The sequence below is a fragment of the Callorhinus ursinus genome, unplaced genomic scaffold (genome assembly GCF_003265705.2).
Source record: "Callorhinus ursinus isolate GAN/ISIS: 27379988/994484 unplaced genomic scaffold, GSC_fseal_2.0 scaffold51, whole genome shotgun sequence".
Lineage (NCBI taxonomy): Eukaryota > Metazoa > Chordata > Mammalia > Carnivora > Otariidae > Callorhinus > Callorhinus ursinus.
Window position 1 is genome coordinate 7,261,691 of NW_027397113.1, and position 17,121 is coordinate 7,278,811.

Below are 17,121 nucleotides of genomic sequence, written 5' to 3' on the forward strand. Positions count from 1 at the left end.
ATATATATATATATATATATATATATATATATATATATATATATAAATGTTACTGGTTTTTAAGCATCATTAACATGGTCATATTTACAGGTTCCAGGTGGGAGATGGTTTCAAGAGGTTTTGGTGACAGATAATATACACCTTTTCCAATTAAAAAACTTCAAGCTTGGGGCGCCTGGGTGGCTTAATCGGTAAAGCAACTGGCTCTTGGTTTTGGCTTAGGTCATGATCTCGGGATCTTGAGATTGAGCCCCGTGTCGGGCTCTGCGCTCGGCAAGGAGTCTGCTTGAGATTCTCTTTCTCTCTCCCTCTCCCTCACCCCCATGCTCTCTCTCACGCTCACTTTAAAATAAATAAATAAATCCTTAAAAGTATTTTAAAAAAATAAACAAGATAAAAAACTTCAAGCTCATCAACACGAGGGACTTTTTTTCTCCATCTAAAAATCTTAAAAAATTTTTATTATAGAAGTAACTCATATTAGTAAAAAAAAGAAATAAGATAAAGTGTAAAAGTCTGAGTCCCAAACCCCCACTGTATATAATATACAACAGTTTGGTGTATTTTCCTCAGATCATGCGTAGTGTATAGTACATTTTGCTTATAAATGTATAAAAAATGTATTTTATTTTATTTTAATTTTTTAAAATGTATTTTAAGCAAAAACGGGATAGTAATGTTTTTCAACGTGCTTTTTTCAACCAGTTCCACGTCTGCTCACATAAATCCACCTTGTTTTCTCTAATGGCTCTATGTATATATGTACATATGGATGCAGGATAATTTATTTAATTGGTTCTTATAAATGGTTATTTAGGTTGTTTATCTGATAATTTTGGAGGCCAGAAATTGTTCCTCAGTTTGCTTGCTAAGGAAAATGGTTGTTATGCAGTTCTTTGTAACCCTGCTTTTGTGGAAAGGATAAAGGCCTTTTGTTCTGAAATCCCATGGGCACAGAGTCTCAGCTTTGCCATTGTTAGCGCCTGCGTTCCAAGTTGCGTAGTTGAGGCCTGGTTACTGTGCACGCCGGGGATCCCCTGAGCCCTGACCTGGAGAGGGAACTCTCTTCCTGGAGCCTCCTGCTGGCCTCCTTCTTCCTAGAGGAAGAACCACCTGGCAATGAATCCCTGGGACTGTGGATCAAGCTGAGTAAGGGAGGCATCACAGTCCATCTTTTTATAGCAGGACCTGGCAAGCTTTTTCTGTAAAGGGCCAGATAGTGGAAGATTTTAGGGTTTGCAGGTCACACGGTCTCCATTACAACTCCTCAACTCATCTGCTGTAGAGAGAAAGCAGCCCAGCACAAGATGTAAATGAATGGGGTGTGGCCGTGTGCCAATAAAGCTTTGTGGACGCTGAAGTTTGAATTTCATAAAATTTCATGTGTCACAGATCATCCTTCCTCTTTTGATTTCCCCCAACCATTTCCAAAATGTAAAAACCGTTCTTAGCTTGCATACAAAAATAAGCAGAGGCACCAATTTGGCTCCTGGGCTGTAGTTCTCATACTTCTAGTTTTATAACCTCGTTCCTTGAGTTCTTCACTTTGATTCAGCTGAGTTGGCTCATGTGTATCATTAAGTTATTGTTTCTCTAGTTGGATTTTATGATAGAGGGTGATGTCATTCATATTCTCAGTTCATGACACCCTGTCCTCACTGATTCCTACAAGACCTCCTCTCTTGCGGGTTTTTGTTTTTGTTTTTTGTTTTTGGTTCCTTTGTATCATCATGCCTTCCCCCATCTTCCCAGCGGCCAGCATCCTGATGTGTTTAATGTGTGTTCTTTAGTCCATATGCTTCTGTTCTTGTTCTTGTTGGTTTTTTAAAATGATGTTTTCAGGTATGGTTCTTATAGGATGTGTATCATTGGTTTGCGTGTGTGTATCTTTAACTGATATAAGTGGTGTTGCATTGCAGAGCTCATTCTCATTTTTCCACTTAGCTCCGTCTCTAAAAGATTATCCCTGTTGCCATGTGAAAATCGAGTCCTTGCACTAGTTAGAAACTCGTGGGCAGATCATCTCCCCAGATGAGTCCACCACCTTTCACTTCATTTTTTAAAAAATTTTATTTATTCATTTGAAAGAGACAGAGAGAGAGAGCACGAGCAGGGGGGGAGAAGCAGCAGGAGGGGCAGAGACAGACTCCCTGCTGAGCTGGAAGCCAAACGTTGGCTGGATCCCAGGTCCTGGAGATCATGACCTGAGCTGAAGACAAACGCTTAACCATCTGAGCCACCCAGGCGCCCCTTTTCATTTCATTTTAAAAAAGTGTCCTTGAGTGGTATTATGTTTTGACCTTGTGCGTATTTGGAAATAGGTACCTTTGCCCTTACAAGGGGCAGGCAATTTGATTGTGTATTTTAAAAATCAAAACTTTTTTCCTTTCTGGAACTAGAGGGTATTATGCTAAGTGAAATAAGTCAATCAGAGAAAGACATGTATCATATGATCTCACTGATCTGAAGAATTCTTTTTTTTTTTTTAAAGATTTTATTTATTTGACAGAGAGAGACACACAGAGAGAGGGAACACAAACAGGGAGAGTCGGAGAGGGAGAATCAGGCTTCCCACCGAGCAGGAAGCCTGATGCGGGGCTGGATCCCAGGACCCTGGGATCATGACCTGAGCCGAAGGCAGACGCTTAACAGCTGAGCCACCCAGGTGCCCCGATATGAGGAATTTTTAATCTCAGGAAACAAACTGAGGGTTGCTGGAGTGGAGGGGGGTGGGAGGGATGGGGTGGCTGGGGGATAGACATTGGGGAGCGTATGTGCTATGGTAAGCACTGTGAATTGTAAGACTGATGAATCACAGACCTGTACCTCTGAAACAATACATTATATGTTAAAAAAAAAAGAAGATAATAAGAAGGGAAAAATGAAGGGGGGGACATCAGAGGGGGAGATGAACCATGAGAGACTGTGGACTGTGAGAAACAAACTGAGGGTTCTAGAGGGGAGGGTGTGGGGGGAAGGGTTAGCCTGGTGATGGGTATTAAGGAGGGCACGTATTACATGGAGCACTGGGTGTTATACGCAAACAGTGTATCATGGAACACTACATCAAAAAAAAAAAAAGTAAAAAAAAAAACCTTTTCCTTTCAAACAATAGATATCCATTAAGATAAAAAAAATTTTAAGGGCAACTGGGTGGCTCAGTCGTTAAGCGTCTGCCTTGGGCTCAGGTCATGATCCCAGGGTCCTGGGATCGAGCCCCACATCGGGCTCCCCGCTGAGCGGGGAGCCTGCTTCTCCCTCTCGCCCTGCTTTTGCTCTCACTCTCTCGCTCTCAAATATTTTTAAAGATTTTATTTATTTATATGAGAGCGAGAGAGAGAGAGAGAGAGAGAGAGAGAGAGTGCATGAGCAGTGGGAAGAGAGACAGAGGGAGAGAGAGAAGCAGGGAGTCTCACGGCAGCGACAGGGTAGATCCCAAGACCCTGAGATCATGACCCGACTTTAAGGCAGACACTTAACCAACTGAGCCACCCAGGCACCCCAAAATTAAAAAAAATTTAAATACATTAAAAAAATGTTGTGTTTAAAAAAACTGAGGTCTAAAATTCCTTTTAGTGTTCTTTTCTAAAACATAATTTATTTTTTTGAAAAGTTTATATTTGTTTTAGCAGTCTCTACACCCAGCATGGGGCTTGAACTCATGACCCTGAAATCAAGAGTCAGTCACTCCACCGACTGAGCCAGCCAGGCACCCCGTTAGTGTTTGTTCCTATGAGTTTTCATCAACACATACAATTGCATAACTCACCACCGTCAGACACAGAACAGTAGGGAAAGTTTAGTTGCCTCCCAATTCCCTCCTGCCCCTTTGTTGTCAGCCCCCCTCCTCACTCCCAGCCCCTGGCAGTCACTGATCACTTTCTGTCCTACAGTGATGCCTTTTCTGGGATGGGACATGAATGGATTACTACAATTGCGTTGCTTTTTGGGTATGACTTCTACTCAGTAACATGCATTCGCTGCTCCATTATCTTGTGGGGTTTATGGTGATAAGGTTTGAATTTCTTTGTAGATATTTTTGTCATCTTTTCAGGCATCTTTCTTTTTTTTAATTTAATTTAAAAAATTTTTTTATTGTTATGTTAATCACCATACATTACATCATTAGTTTTTGATGTAGTGTTCCATGATTCATTGTTTGTGCATAACAGCCAGTGCTCCACGCAGAATGTGCCCTCTTTAATACCCATCACCAGGCTAACCCATCCCCCCACCCCCTTCCCCTTTAGAACCCTCAGTTTGTTTTTCAGAGTCCATAGGCTCTCATGGTTGTCTCCCCCTCCGATTTCCCCCCTTCATTCTTCCCCTCCTGCTATCTTCTTTTCCTTTTTTTTTTTTTAACATATAATGTATTATTTGTTTCAGAGGTACAGGTCTGTGATTCAACAGTCTTGCACAATTCACAGCGCTCACCGTAGCACATACCCTCCCCGATGTCTATCACCCAGCCACCCCATCCCTCCCACCCCCCACCACTCCAGCACCCCTCAGTTTGTTTCCTGAGATTAAGAATTCCTCATAGCAGTGAGGTCATATGATGCATGTCTTTCTCTGATTGACTTATTTCGCTCAGCATAATTATGCTGAAGAAATACAGTTTTGGTCTTTGTTCCCAATTCCCTGCACTGGGCTTCTACAACCCTTGTAAGGTCCTGAGTGATGGGAGAGACGAGTCTTTTGTTATTCATCATAAGCCCCTTTCATCCCCACCTGAGTTTATGCTAATGAGGTGATGAGGAACCCACCTGATTAGAGGGCTGGAAATTTCAGCCCCGCCTCCAACCTCCTGGGCGGGGCAAGAGGCTGGAGGGTGAGTTAATCATTAGGACCAATGATTTAATCGGTCCTGCCTGTGGAAGGAAACCTCGGTAAAAACTGAAAGGGGTTGGGGAGCTTCTGGGCAGAACACACGGAGGTGCTGGGACACTGGCCTCTGGAGAGGGCGTGGCAGCTCTGCCTCTCCCCCGCTGGTCTGCCATCTGGCTGTTCCTGAGTTGAATTCTTTATAACAAACTGGTAATCTAATAAGTAAACTGTTTTCCTGAGTTCTGTGAGCCATTCTAGCAAATTATAGAACCTGAGGAGGGGGTTGTGGAAACCCCCAATTTATAGCTAGTGGAGTCAGAAGCACAGGGGACAATGTGGACGTGTGGCTGGCCGCTGGGGGTGAATTTTGGGGGGGCAGTCTGGTGGGACTGAGCCCTTCACCCCTGGGGTCTGCGTTAGCTCCAGGCAGTTAGTGTCAGAATTGAGATAAACTGCAGGATACCCAGTCCATTTCCACTGAGGACTGGATTGCTTGGTGGGGAAAAACCACATATCTGGTGTCAGAAGTGTAGGTGTGAATATAGTTTACAGGAGAAAGAATTTTCCTTTATTCACATACTCACACTTACACATACACACACACACACACAGCCACTCATCATCAGGATGAGCAGCCAGGAGGACATTATGGCCAGAGACATGCCAATTCTTGGTCAGGCCCTAGGCCAGGTTGGGGAATGTCTGGGAGACACCCTCCCAGTTTGACAGCCTTTGGCAAGGGACCCCAGCCTCTGCCACCTGGTTCCAAAGGTCTCACTTGCACCACCTCTAACAGCCTTGTTCTTGGTTTTGCAGCCAGAGCCCAAAGTTGGAGACCTGATTGAGATTTTCCGCCCTTTCTACAGACACTGGGCCATCTACGTTGGCGATGGATACGTGGTCCACCTGGCCCCCCCAAGTAAGGGCGCCGAGGGCCTCTGCTGTGCTGGGGCTGGGAGGAGAGGGAGATGGGGCAGCTGTGAGTGACAGGGGAGCCCAGCTCTCTCATTGATCCCTGACCGGTGGTTGGTTCCTCAGGCAGGTTGGTGTGGGGCAGTGGTCTTCAAACTCTACTCCTTGGAACCCTAGGGGTTCCCTACAGGGGTTGAGGTGGGCTTCCAAGGGGATGGCTCTGTTTTTATGGTTTTAAATACTGTGGGTGTTTATAAAACACATTCACCTCTTCAATGTAAAACTCCCTGAGAGAGCATGGGCTTTGGGGCAGCAGGCTTGGTGACGAATCTAGTTTCTACTCTCTAGTCTTGGTTTCCATTATCTGTAAAACTGAGGCTAAGAGTGCTGCATTAGGAGGATTGTTGTGAGACTTCCCCCATCCCTTTTCTGAAACTTGTTACTTAAACTGAGGTATAACATAAATATGGTAAAGTGCACAACTGTAGTAAAGTGTATAGTCAGGGAATTAAAAAAAAAGTCTCCATGTGACAGTGACCCACATCAAGATCTAGAACATTTCTACCACTCTGCCAGGCCCCCTCAGGTCTCTTCAGCCTCCTCTCCTCTTCCCTAGAGACAACTACTCTTCTAGCTTCTCTTGCTGTAAATTAGTTTTGCCTGTTCTAGACCTTCGTGTGGGAGGAGCCACACAGTCTGGGCTTTTTTTGTGTCTGGCTTCTTCCCTTGCCCGTGAGAGCCATCGGTTTGTGAGCAGTAGGAGGAGTTCTTTTTCATTCTGTGTGTTTTCTGTTATATGAAAATGCCTCAGCTTGTTATCCATGCTTCTACTGATGGACGTTGGATTGGTTCCCGTGTTTGGCTGCTGAGACTACAGTAGGTGTGGACATTCTTGGACACATCCTTTGCCCACCCCTTCACCTCTAACTAATGGCCTCACCCTGTACTTATGGAGGAGTCAGAAGGAACCAGAGTATATGGCACCTTCCCCAGCCCTGATGAACCAAACCACCAACATCTGCACCCACCTAGTCTGCCTTTTCTTCAGTTAAGATTCAAAACATGCCCTGTCCTTGTTTAAAAAGCCAGCCTCTGTGTGTGGGTCCTAGACCCCCACTCTTAATTTCATGAGCACTTTGCTCCTCAAATTCCTCACCTCCTGTATTATCATGGTCCCCCTCTCTGCTAGATTATTCTGATTGGCATAGAAAACACTGTAATACCTCCTGTTGATAGAATGAACGAATACTCCCTTGACCTCACATCTTCTCTAGCTAATTCCCTGTAGAGCGAATCTTCGATCGTCCACCATGGCCCTCAGCGCTTCCTCTTGCCATTCTGTCTTCGGTTCCCTCCACCAGGCTCTCTTTTTCAGCCCCCTCCCAAAGGAGTGCTTATCAAGGCTACTGAAAGTACTTCCACATTTCTTTTCTTTTTTTCAAAGATTTTATTTATTTATTTGACAGAGAGAGACACAGCAAGAGAGGGAACACAAGCAGGGGGAGTGGGAGAGGGAGAAGCAGTCTTCCCGCGGAGCAGGGAGCCTGATGTGGGGCTTGATCCCAGGACCCTGGGATCATGACCTGAGTCGAAGGCAGACGCTTAATGACTGAACCACCTAGGCTCCCTTAGACCTTCCACATCTTGACAAAGCCAATGGTTAATTTTTTGGTCAAGGCTTACTTGGCTTCTCTGTAGCATTTGACACGAGTGACCTCTCTCTGATCTTCATCTGGCACCTGTCTTTCTTCCTCTCTCACTGGGCCTTTCCTTCTTGGTCTCCTGTGTGGGCTCCTCTTCCTCCTCACCCATACCCCTCATCCTTACTCTCCCCAGGTGACTTCATTAGGCCTCTGGCTTCCAATATTTTCCACTGGTGGATGTTTCCCAAGCCCCCCTCAGCATAGACCTCCCCACTCAGCTTCAGACTTGATTAACCTCTTGACTACCTGGCATCTCCATGTGGGTGTCCAGTTGGCTCATTGAACCTGACATGCTCTGAAAGAAAGGCTCCAGTGGATGACACTATCCAGCTGCTGGAGGCAAAAATCTAGGTATCATTCTCAATCCTTTTCACCCCATATCTAATGCAACGGGAAATCTGCTTGCCTCTCTCTCCAGGAGAGACTCCAGGTCTGATCACTTCTCACTGTCTGCACTTCCATGCCCATCTGAAGCTCCTGCAGCTTGCGGCTGGTCTCTCTGCCTCTTGCCCACTTGTGGTCAGTCCCTCCTTTCCTGGGCAACCAGCATGATCATTCTAAAGTATGAATCAGATTATGTTACTTCTCTCCCTAAAATTCTTTTTTTTCCCCCTCCGTTCAAGTTTAATAGAGACCACAAAAGATCAAAAGTGATGTCCCACTACTGGCCACATCAGCTGACCTGCCCAATAGCACGGTTCAGGCAATTCTCTCCAGAGGAAGAAAGGTTGGCCTCCCCAGCCCCTGCAAGAGAGGCCTGTCCTGTCCCATACCACATCTGCACTGAATCTAAAGTCTTGTGTTTTCAGCATGACAGTAGTATAAAATAAATTTTGTTTTCATGGCCGCCCACTGCAGCCTGGCCCTAAAATGGCCCAGCACTCACTTCTGCTTAGAGAAGTATTCTTTGCTCTTCTGCACGGCAGGCTTGATGGTATCACTGCCAGCCTTCCAGCCAGTGGGGGGCACTTCCCCATGCTTGTCAGTAAACTGGAAGGCCTGAACCAGTCGCAAAGTCTCACCCACAGAGTGGCCGACCGGGGGTGGGGGTCATCCTTTGTCATCTGCCGAAGGAAACCCGTATCATCAATAATAAAGAAACCCCTGAACGGGATGCCTTCATCAGCCTTTAAGACTCCATAGTCCTGAGCGATGTACACATGGGGTCTGATACCAGGGGAATGTTCATGGGTCCCAGTCCTCCTTGTTTCTTGGGTGTGTTGATCCACGCCAGGTGACAGAAGTGAGAATCCACAGAAGCACCAGCCACTTGGCAGTTGAGTTTCTTAAATTCTTCTGTCTGTCACTGAAAGCAATGATCTCCATGGGGCACACAAAGGAGAAGTTAAGAGGGTAGAAGAAGAACACAATGTATTTTCCTTTGTAGTCAGGGAGGCTGATGCCTTTGAACTGGCCATCTGGCATAACGGCCATGGCTTTGAAGTTGGGGTCAAGGTACCCAGTTTTGGCATTTCTTGAAGACATCTTGCTGTTGGCACCTAAGCACTCTTGAGTGCCAGACCTCGCCCAGGCACCTCCCCATCACAGCACCCCAAGTTGAGTAGGGCAGGTCCCTGGGGGGATGAGGAAAAGGCAGTGACCAGGATGTGGGGGTGCTTCCCACCAGCTTTGAGACAGAACTCACCAAAGACCAGTCAGGAAGAAGACGTCCCTTAAAATTCTTTTTTTTTTTTTAAGGATTTTATTTATTTATTTGACAGAGAGAGAGACACAGCGAGAGAGGGAACACAAGCAGGGGGAATGGGAGAGGGAGAATCGGGCTTCCCTCTGAGCAGGGAGCCCGATGTGGGGCTCGATCCCAGGACCCTGGGATCACAACCTGAGCCGAAGGCAGACGCCTAACGACTGAGCCACCCAGGTGCCCTGTCCCTTAAATTCTTGACTGGGTTTTCTATCACACATAGAAAGAGGTTCCAAGTCTGTACTGTGGCCTGTGGGGCCTGGTGTGGTCTGGCCTCTGCCTGCCTCTCTGACCTGGATCTTTCTCTCCCATCCTCCTGGGTCTCTTGACGTCAGCCACATTGGCTTTCCTACAGCTCTGAAGCATGCCATGCTCTTCCTTTCTGAGGCCCTTGCTCTTGCCCTTCCTTCTGCATGTGATGCTCTTCCCTGGATCTCAGCACGGCTACCTCCTTTCCATCATTCCAGACTCCTCTCAACTCCCATTCCCTGGGGTGGCCCTTCCCATGCCGGGCCTCCCCGAGTCACCCCTTCTGTAATATTTCACTCAATCTAATCCGTAGCACTTTCACTACCCGGAAGTACCTGATTTTGTCTATTTGTTCATTGTTGGGGGGGGGTCCTCTCACTGGAATGTGAGCTACCTGAGGGCAGGTGCCCTGTCTAGTTCATGCCGCTGCCTCCAGCACCTTGGACAAGGCCCCACACAGCTGGGCCGCAGCGTTGACTGACTGCACTGAGGATGTACCTGGTGGACAGGAGGCAGGGGAGAGCATGACAGGAATCCTGGGGACAGCTGTGCCACAGTCTTTGGGCAGGGAATGCTCCTTAAAGGGAAAAGATGCTTCCACACGCATCTTCTCACTAGAGCTTCGTGGGAACCTTGCCAGATAGGTCAGGACTGACCTCATGCTACTCAGAAAATGGTAGAGATTAGAGTTGGAAAGAAGCTTGGGGAACAACTCTGATGATGAGAGCTGACACTTGCTGGGCACTCACCCTGTGCCAGGTACCAGAGAAGCCACCTTACGTGGCCAGCTTCGGTAATCCTTGCAGCCCCTCCCCCTGTCATGGTGCTGTAGGGACAGGTAGGGCTGTTATTGTCCCTGCTTTACAAGGAATTGGGGATTCACAGAAGTGAATCCTTGCCCAAAGTCACAGGGCAGGTAAGCAGTGGAGGTGGGACTCGAACTCTGGCTGTCTCTTGACTCTGTGCCTTTTCCCATGATGCTACACTGCCTAGTCTGACATTTCCCAAAACTCACTTATGAAATGTGTACCCTGTCCACATGCCCTTTCTCTGATTGTTGAACTAATATTTTCTTTAATGGACTAACTTTAAAAATGGAAAAAAATTTTTAAAAGGAGCTTTAAATGACTATTGATACATGTTTGTGTATCAATTTTGGTGTGTATTTGGGGACTTGCACAGTGTTGGCCCAGCAAGGTTAAGTGGTGTGTCAGGACCACTCAGTGATGCAGCCAGAATCCAAACCCAGAGTTTCTGATTGTCAGCCCTATTGTACCACCCACCAGAGTGGCACCCACAGCGCAAAACTTAAGGAAGCCTCACTTTTACGGGTTGACTCTGTACGTGCCTGGCCCTGCGAGTTGGAGCCTCCTTAAGTTTTGTGCTGTAGGCACTCTGCTTACTTCAACCCCGTCTCAGCCCTGCCACCCTCCCTGCCTGGGGACTGAAACTCACCTGGTCCCATTCCCATGCTGACCCTCTCCACAAACTAAGAGCTCCGTATGGTACCCTCTCTTTTCTTTAGTCCAATGGCTCCCTCAAACATCTCCTGCCCCATTGGTAGCAAGTCTGAACTCCCCTGGTCTTCTAAAAATCTCAGGAATCTATCTACTCAGGGCAAAGGGAGTTAGTCCTCTTTGGAAAGACCTGGAATCTGATCAGCCCCTCCTGCCATTGCTTGTTGCTGTCACATGGTGTCATGTGGAAGACTGTCCCTGGCCCGCCTAACAGGATGCCTCCCCTGCGGGGAAGGGCCTTGGAGATCCCATCCCAGCAGGGCCACCGAGGCTGTCTGAGGGATAGTGGGTCTCTCTGGGGCCCACCTCATTGGTGCGCACCCACTTTTTCGGCCATCATCCCCAACCGTGTAGGTTGGCTGCCTTGGGGAGCTGCCCAGGCTTGTGCTGACATCAGCCTCCCCTGCCCACCATCCTGGTCCTTGTATTGACTCCCTTTCTTTGAGTTTTCTATTTATCATCGTAACTTATTCATGCTGTAACTGGGAGCCTGTTCCTCGCCCTCCCCTTCACCCATTTTGCCCATCTCCCCTCTCCTTCCCCTCTGGCGACCACCCGTTCATTCTCTGTCTTACAGGCCTGTTTCTGCTCTTTGTTTATTTCTTTAGTCATTTGTTCTGTTTTTGAGATTCCACATACCAGTGAAATCATATGGTATTTGTCTTTCTCTGTCTTATTTCGCTCAGCATCACACCCTGTAGGTCCGTCCATGTTGTTGCAGAAGGCAAGATCTTCTTTTATGGCCGAGTAATATCCCATAGGCAGTTTAATTTCTGGAGCTTTGTTGCTCCTTCCAGCCCCTCATCTCAGCCAGGGCTGTGCTGGTGTACCTACTGGGTCTCCCTGGCAATGCATCTCGAGAAGTTGCTCTGGGGTTTTGGTCCTTTTGCTCCAAGGGTAGAAACTACCCATCCATCCACCCTTTCTGCAGTAATCTGCTTTGTATTTGTCAAGGGAGTGTAGCCTTGATGGAATCACAGAAGGTTCATAATCTGCTCCGCCAGGGAGAAGGGTGTGCTCAGGGCCCATATTTGCATAACCAAGAGGGCCACTGGGGAGCCACAGGTGTAGAAGGCCAGCTTCTCTAGAAACCTCACCAGTCCTCCTTTCAGATAAGGAAGCCAGGGCCAAGAGACCACAAGCACCTTCTCCAAAGCCACACAGCATGTGTCTGACCCTGCTCCCTTTTCCCTTCCCTTCTGCTCGTGCTCTTGTGGGTGGTTGCCCAGGGCCTGTGGATGGACCCCGATGGGCCTGCCCAGGACCAATCCCTCTGTTTCCTCTTTGTGACTCCTTAGGCGAAGTTGCGGGAGCTGGTGTGGCCAGCATCATGTCCACCCTGACTGAGAAGGCCATAGTGAAGAAGGAACTGCTGTATGATGTGGTGGGGAGAGACAAGTACCAGGTCAATAACAAACATGATGACAAGTACTCACCGCTGCCTCCCAGCAAAATCGTCCAACGGGCGGAGGGGCTGGTGGGGCAGGAGTTGCCCTATTCGTTGCCCTCTGAGAACTGTGAGCACTTTGTGAATGAGCTGCGCTATGGAGTCGCCCGCAGTGACCAGGTGCGTCCTCAGCCTGTGTCCCTGTCCGCTGGCGGTGGCTGGGCATCAGGCCCCTAGAAGACAAACGGGTGTCACACTCGGGGTGGGGGCAAGGGTGTGGAGACGGGCAAGTCGGCGCCGTCGTGGACCAGCACGGTTGTGCACCGTGGCCCGCGACGTGAGTCACTGCCAGGGAAGAATCCTGTGTTTTGAATAACCATTGGTCTTTTACCGACTTAAACATTGCTCAAGGTGAAGAAACCACACGAGAAGTTTCCTTTTCCTGGAAACAGTTCTGAGGCTTTAACGCTGTGTAGCATAGACAGCTCATTTTCTGTGGTCTCATAGAATTTCTGTTTGTCCACGTTAAAAAAAAAAAAAAGGCAGCTTTCTTAGCATTTCTAATGAGGGACAGTTTTTCTCTTTCACGATCTTCTGCTTTAAGACCTGTGCCGCATACCAGGGGCCCTTTCTGTGATCAGACCTCCTGTAATTCAGCGCCAAGGCTGGGCTCACCCAGCAGCCCTGCCACCAGGAAATCAGCCACGGTGATGTCTGAACGTAGTGCTGACTCTGGGGCGGGTTGCGCTCCCCTCCCCCGCCCCCCGTAAAATGTGCACTCTCAGGACTAACCAGGGCCCCCTGTCTTGTATTCGATTATGCTCTTTGCCTCTGTACCGAGTGAGGCAATTGTTTATTTCCTTGACAAAGTACGTTTTGTATGAAGCTGCTGCCTCATGTGTTCTCACTCTATGAGGTTCTGTAAAGAACTGGGGCCACATTGTTCCTCCTCCATTATCTGCAGACTGTTCCTCCCACCCTGACTGATCGTTTAGCAGGGAAAACGCTGGGGACAAGAGCTTTCGTGCCGGTTCCCCCCAGAACCACTGCTGCCACAAAGCCACGCCTGATGACCTCTAACAGGAAGGTTAAAGACTCACTCTCGCAGTCAAACCTCAGGTCTGTAGCTTCATCCAAACCTTGTCATCATGGCTTCTGGCTGCTAGGAATCTCAGTTCTGGGTACTGTGTGCTGTAAGTGACACCGGCATGTTTCCTGACACCGCACACAGCCATGTAGGGCACAGTTATGGGCAGCGCCAAGATGTTTACATTTTTAACCATTGAAGACCTCCAAATTCTTCTCTATAATGGTCATGAGGGGTTTTGGCAGCCACAAGCTCTGTGCTTAGGGTAGCAAAGGCAATGCCGACCGTGTCAGGTAAGGGTGTTAGTTTTGGGTACAAAGTTCATATTTTCATCCTTTTTATTCCTGGGATTTGGGGTCCCTGGTCTTCACTGGATTTCTTGGCATAAAATGATGATTAAAAATCTTTTTCTTTGCTTGTTCTTGCTTAATGCCTGGCTTGGTTCGTAGGGGAGATTTCTTGATCCCTCTTCATTACACTCTTTCATGCCCTCATGTGGGGAAAAGTACAGTTTTGCTGATTTGGGGCATCGTGCCTTCATTGGGGACAGTGGCTATGAGAGCCAACTCTCCCTTTGCATTGTCACAGGGGCTGGGGAAGAGGCAGAGGGAGAGGGAGAAGCAGACTCCTCTATGAGCAGGGAGCTTGATGCGAGGCTCCATCCCAGGACCCTGAGATCATGACCTGAGCTGAAGGCAGATGCTTAACCATCTGAGCCACCCAGGTGCCCCTCCCTCTTCCATCTTTTAAGGAAATTTGTGATGACACTGGGGCCACCTAGATAATCCAGGATTATTTCCCCCTTTTTAAGGTAACTTGATTAGCAATCTAATTCCATCTACAACCTTAGTTCTCCCTTAACCATGTAGCACAATATACTTAGAGGTTCCTGGAATTAGGACATGGACATCTTCAGGGGCCCATATGTCTACTTACCAGTTACTGTCTACAGTTGGTACTAAGTTGTTGCCCCGGAGTCTCCCCTCCCCATCACGCTCGAAATATTCCCTTCCATCCTCCCTTGCCCTGGAGTACCCCTCTTCTGTAGCTCACATCTTCTTTTTGGGTTCACTCCCTTGTTCTGGTGGAAACCTCCTTCAGCAGCTTCTTGAAGAATGATGTATGTGGGCACCTGGGTGGCTCAAATGGTTGAGCATCTGACTTCAGCTCAGGTCATGGGGTCCTGGAATTGAGCCCTGTGTTGGGCTCCCTGCTCCATGGGGAGCCTGCTTCTCCCTCTCCCATTCCCCCTGCTTGTGCTCTCTCTCTCTCTCTCTCTGTCAAATAAATAAATAAAGTTTAAGAAAAAAAAGAAAAAAAGGATGTATAGAAGATACATTTTTAAAAACCTGTATTTCTGACTTATTTTTTATTTTACCCTTCCACTTGTTTTGATAGTTTGGGTAGAGAACTAGGGTTAGAAATTGCTTTACTTTAGACTTTTGGAGGCTATGTTCCATTGTCTTCTTGCTTCCAGCATTGCTTTGGAGAAATCTGAAGTCATCCCAATTCCTGGTCTTTCCTCTGCTTCTGTTTTTCTCCCCTGCTCTAGCAGTTGCAGTATCTTTTCTTTACCCAGTTTTCTAGAATTTCACAGGAATGTGCCTTGTTGCAGATCTACGTTTATCCATTAAGAGGGGCCTCAGAGCACCATTTCAATCTGAAAACATATGTCCTTTAGTCCTGTTAATTTTCATGAATTATTTCACTCTTGATTCTCCTTTGAGTTTCCTGTATTATCTCTTTCTGGAATTACTATTACTCAGATGTCAGACTGCCTGGATTATTCCCTATTTTTTAACCTTTGGCTTCTGTTTTCTGTGTCTTTATCTTTTTGCTATTTTTTTTTTTCTGAGAGATTTCCTCAACTTTACCTTTCAAACTTTTTATTGAGTCTGTCATTTCCATTGTATTTCCTAGGAATTGTTTGTATTCTCTCAATATTCTATTATTTTGTATAGTACCATGTTCTTTTTTTAACTTTAATTTTAATTTTTTTTAAGATTTTATTTATTTGACAGAGAGAGACACAGCAAGAGAGGGAAGACCAGCAGGGGGAGTGGGAGAGGGAGAAGCAGGCTCCCCGCTGAGCAGGGAGCCTGATGTGGGGCTCCATCCCAGGACCCTGAGATCATGACCTGAGCCGAAAGCAGATGCTTAACAACTGAGCCACCCAGGCACCCCCATGTTATTTTTAAAAATATTTTATTTATTTTTTTGAGAGAGAGACAGAAAGCAGAAGCAGGGGGTGTGGGTGGCAGAAGGAGAGGGAGAAGCAGACTCTCTGCTGAGCAGGGAGCCCGATGTGGGGCTCGATCCCATGACCCTGAAGGCAGATGCTTAGCTGACTGAGCCACCCAGGCACCCTATAGCACCATGTTCTTATTTATTGGATGTAATATGTTCTTTTATTCTCTGCTGATAATTTTTTTAAAGATTTTATTTATTTATTTGAGAGAGAGAGAATGAGAGATAGAAAGCACGAGAGGGAAGAGGGTCAGAGAGAGAAGCAGACTCCCTGCTGAGCAGGAAGCCCGATGTGGGACTCGATCCTGGGACTCCAGGATCATGACCTGAGCTGAAGGCAGTTGCTTAACCAACTGAGCCACCCAGGCGCCCCTCTGCTGATAATTTTTAAAAAGATGTTTTCTAGATATGATTTCTGTTTCTTCTGATTGTTTTTTGTTTTGCTGTATTCTGTTTTATTTATTTATTTTTAAAGATTTTATTTATTTATTTGACAGAGAGAGACACAGCGAGAGAGGGAACACAAGCAGGGGGAGTAGAGGAGGGAGAGCAGGCTTCCCGCAGACCAGGGAGCCTGATGCGTGGCTTGATCCCAGGACTCTGGGATCATGACCTGAGCTGAAGGCAGATGCTTAATGACTGAGCCACCCAGGCACCCCTCTGTCTCTGTTTTGGAGGTCTTCCTCAGATGTCTGGCATCTTGGTCATATGCTCATGATCAAGGGTGGGGGGTTTGCTGCTGAATGGAAGCTTTGAGTGAACTGGGAAGGGACAAGTGGCTTGTTGACTTTGAGTTTCACTTCTGGGTGATATAGGTGGATAGTTTGGGAATCCTTAGTATTGGTATCTTTTCTTTCTTTCTTTTTTTAAGTTTTATTTATTTATTTAAGTAATCTCTATGCCCAATGAGGGGCTTGAACTCATGACCCTGAGATCAAGAATCACACACTCCTCCGACTGAGCCAGCCAGGTGCCCCAAGTACCTTTTGTTTCCACTTGGGCTGGTCAGATTCCCCAGGAAAGTTTTTCTGACTCTTGTGTGGTAGGTAGTGTTCTGGGAGTGTTCTGGGACGGGTAGGAGGGACAAGAGTCTCACAGTTAGCCTGTTTTTGGTCTCTCAGTCCCTTGTTGTTGGCATGATATCCGCATCCTCACACATTTCTCAAATCCCAGGCCCCCAAGTCTTCTGTTTCACCCTCTGCAGAGAATAAACTTTCAGACTTCTGTTGTCGTTGTGGGGAGAGGGGTTTCCAGGGACCTAGCTGAAGCTCTTTCTCTGTCCTGTTTCCAGAGCTATTTGGTGTTGCCAATAGCTGACCTTTCCCGAGGATCCTGTTGTATAATTCGGATTGATCCTCAACTTTTCCCACTGCTGCCTTGGAATTTAGAGTTCTGTGGGTTCTTGTGAAATTACGCCTAAAACAAATGCCTTACTTTACTCTTGGCTAAGTTTCAAGGGGGAGTGAAATTTGACACGGGTTCACTTTTTG

At 47.1% G+C, this 17,121-nt stretch overlaps 1 protein-coding gene and 1 pseudogene across 4 annotated transcripts in view; one reads left to right on the forward strand and one right to left on the reverse strand.

Moving 5' to 3' along the window:
* Positions 1–14,618, forward strand: part of LOC112829262 (phospholipase A and acyltransferase 3-like) — a 26,578-nt gene extending 11,960 nt beyond the window's left edge. Inside the window, exons 4-6 of one of the 4 annotated variants that reach the window (XM_073883555.1) lie at positions 5,644–5,746; positions 12,209–12,477; positions 13,262–14,618. In XM_073883555.1, coding sequence (XP_073739656.1) covers positions 5,644–5,746; positions 12,209–12,477; positions 13,262–13,498 — 609 coding nt within the window. In that variant the 3' untranslated portion in view covers positions 13,499–14,618. The remainder of the gene's footprint in view (positions 1–5,643; positions 5,747–12,208; positions 12,478–13,261) is intronic. The other 3 variants (XM_073883557.1, XM_073883553.1, XM_073883556.1) reach the window with 3 other exon arrangements.
* On the reverse strand, positions 8,057–9,469 carry LOC141370957 (peroxiredoxin-1 pseudogene; annotated as a pseudogene).
* Positions 14,619–17,121: the final 2,503 nt, after the last annotated feature.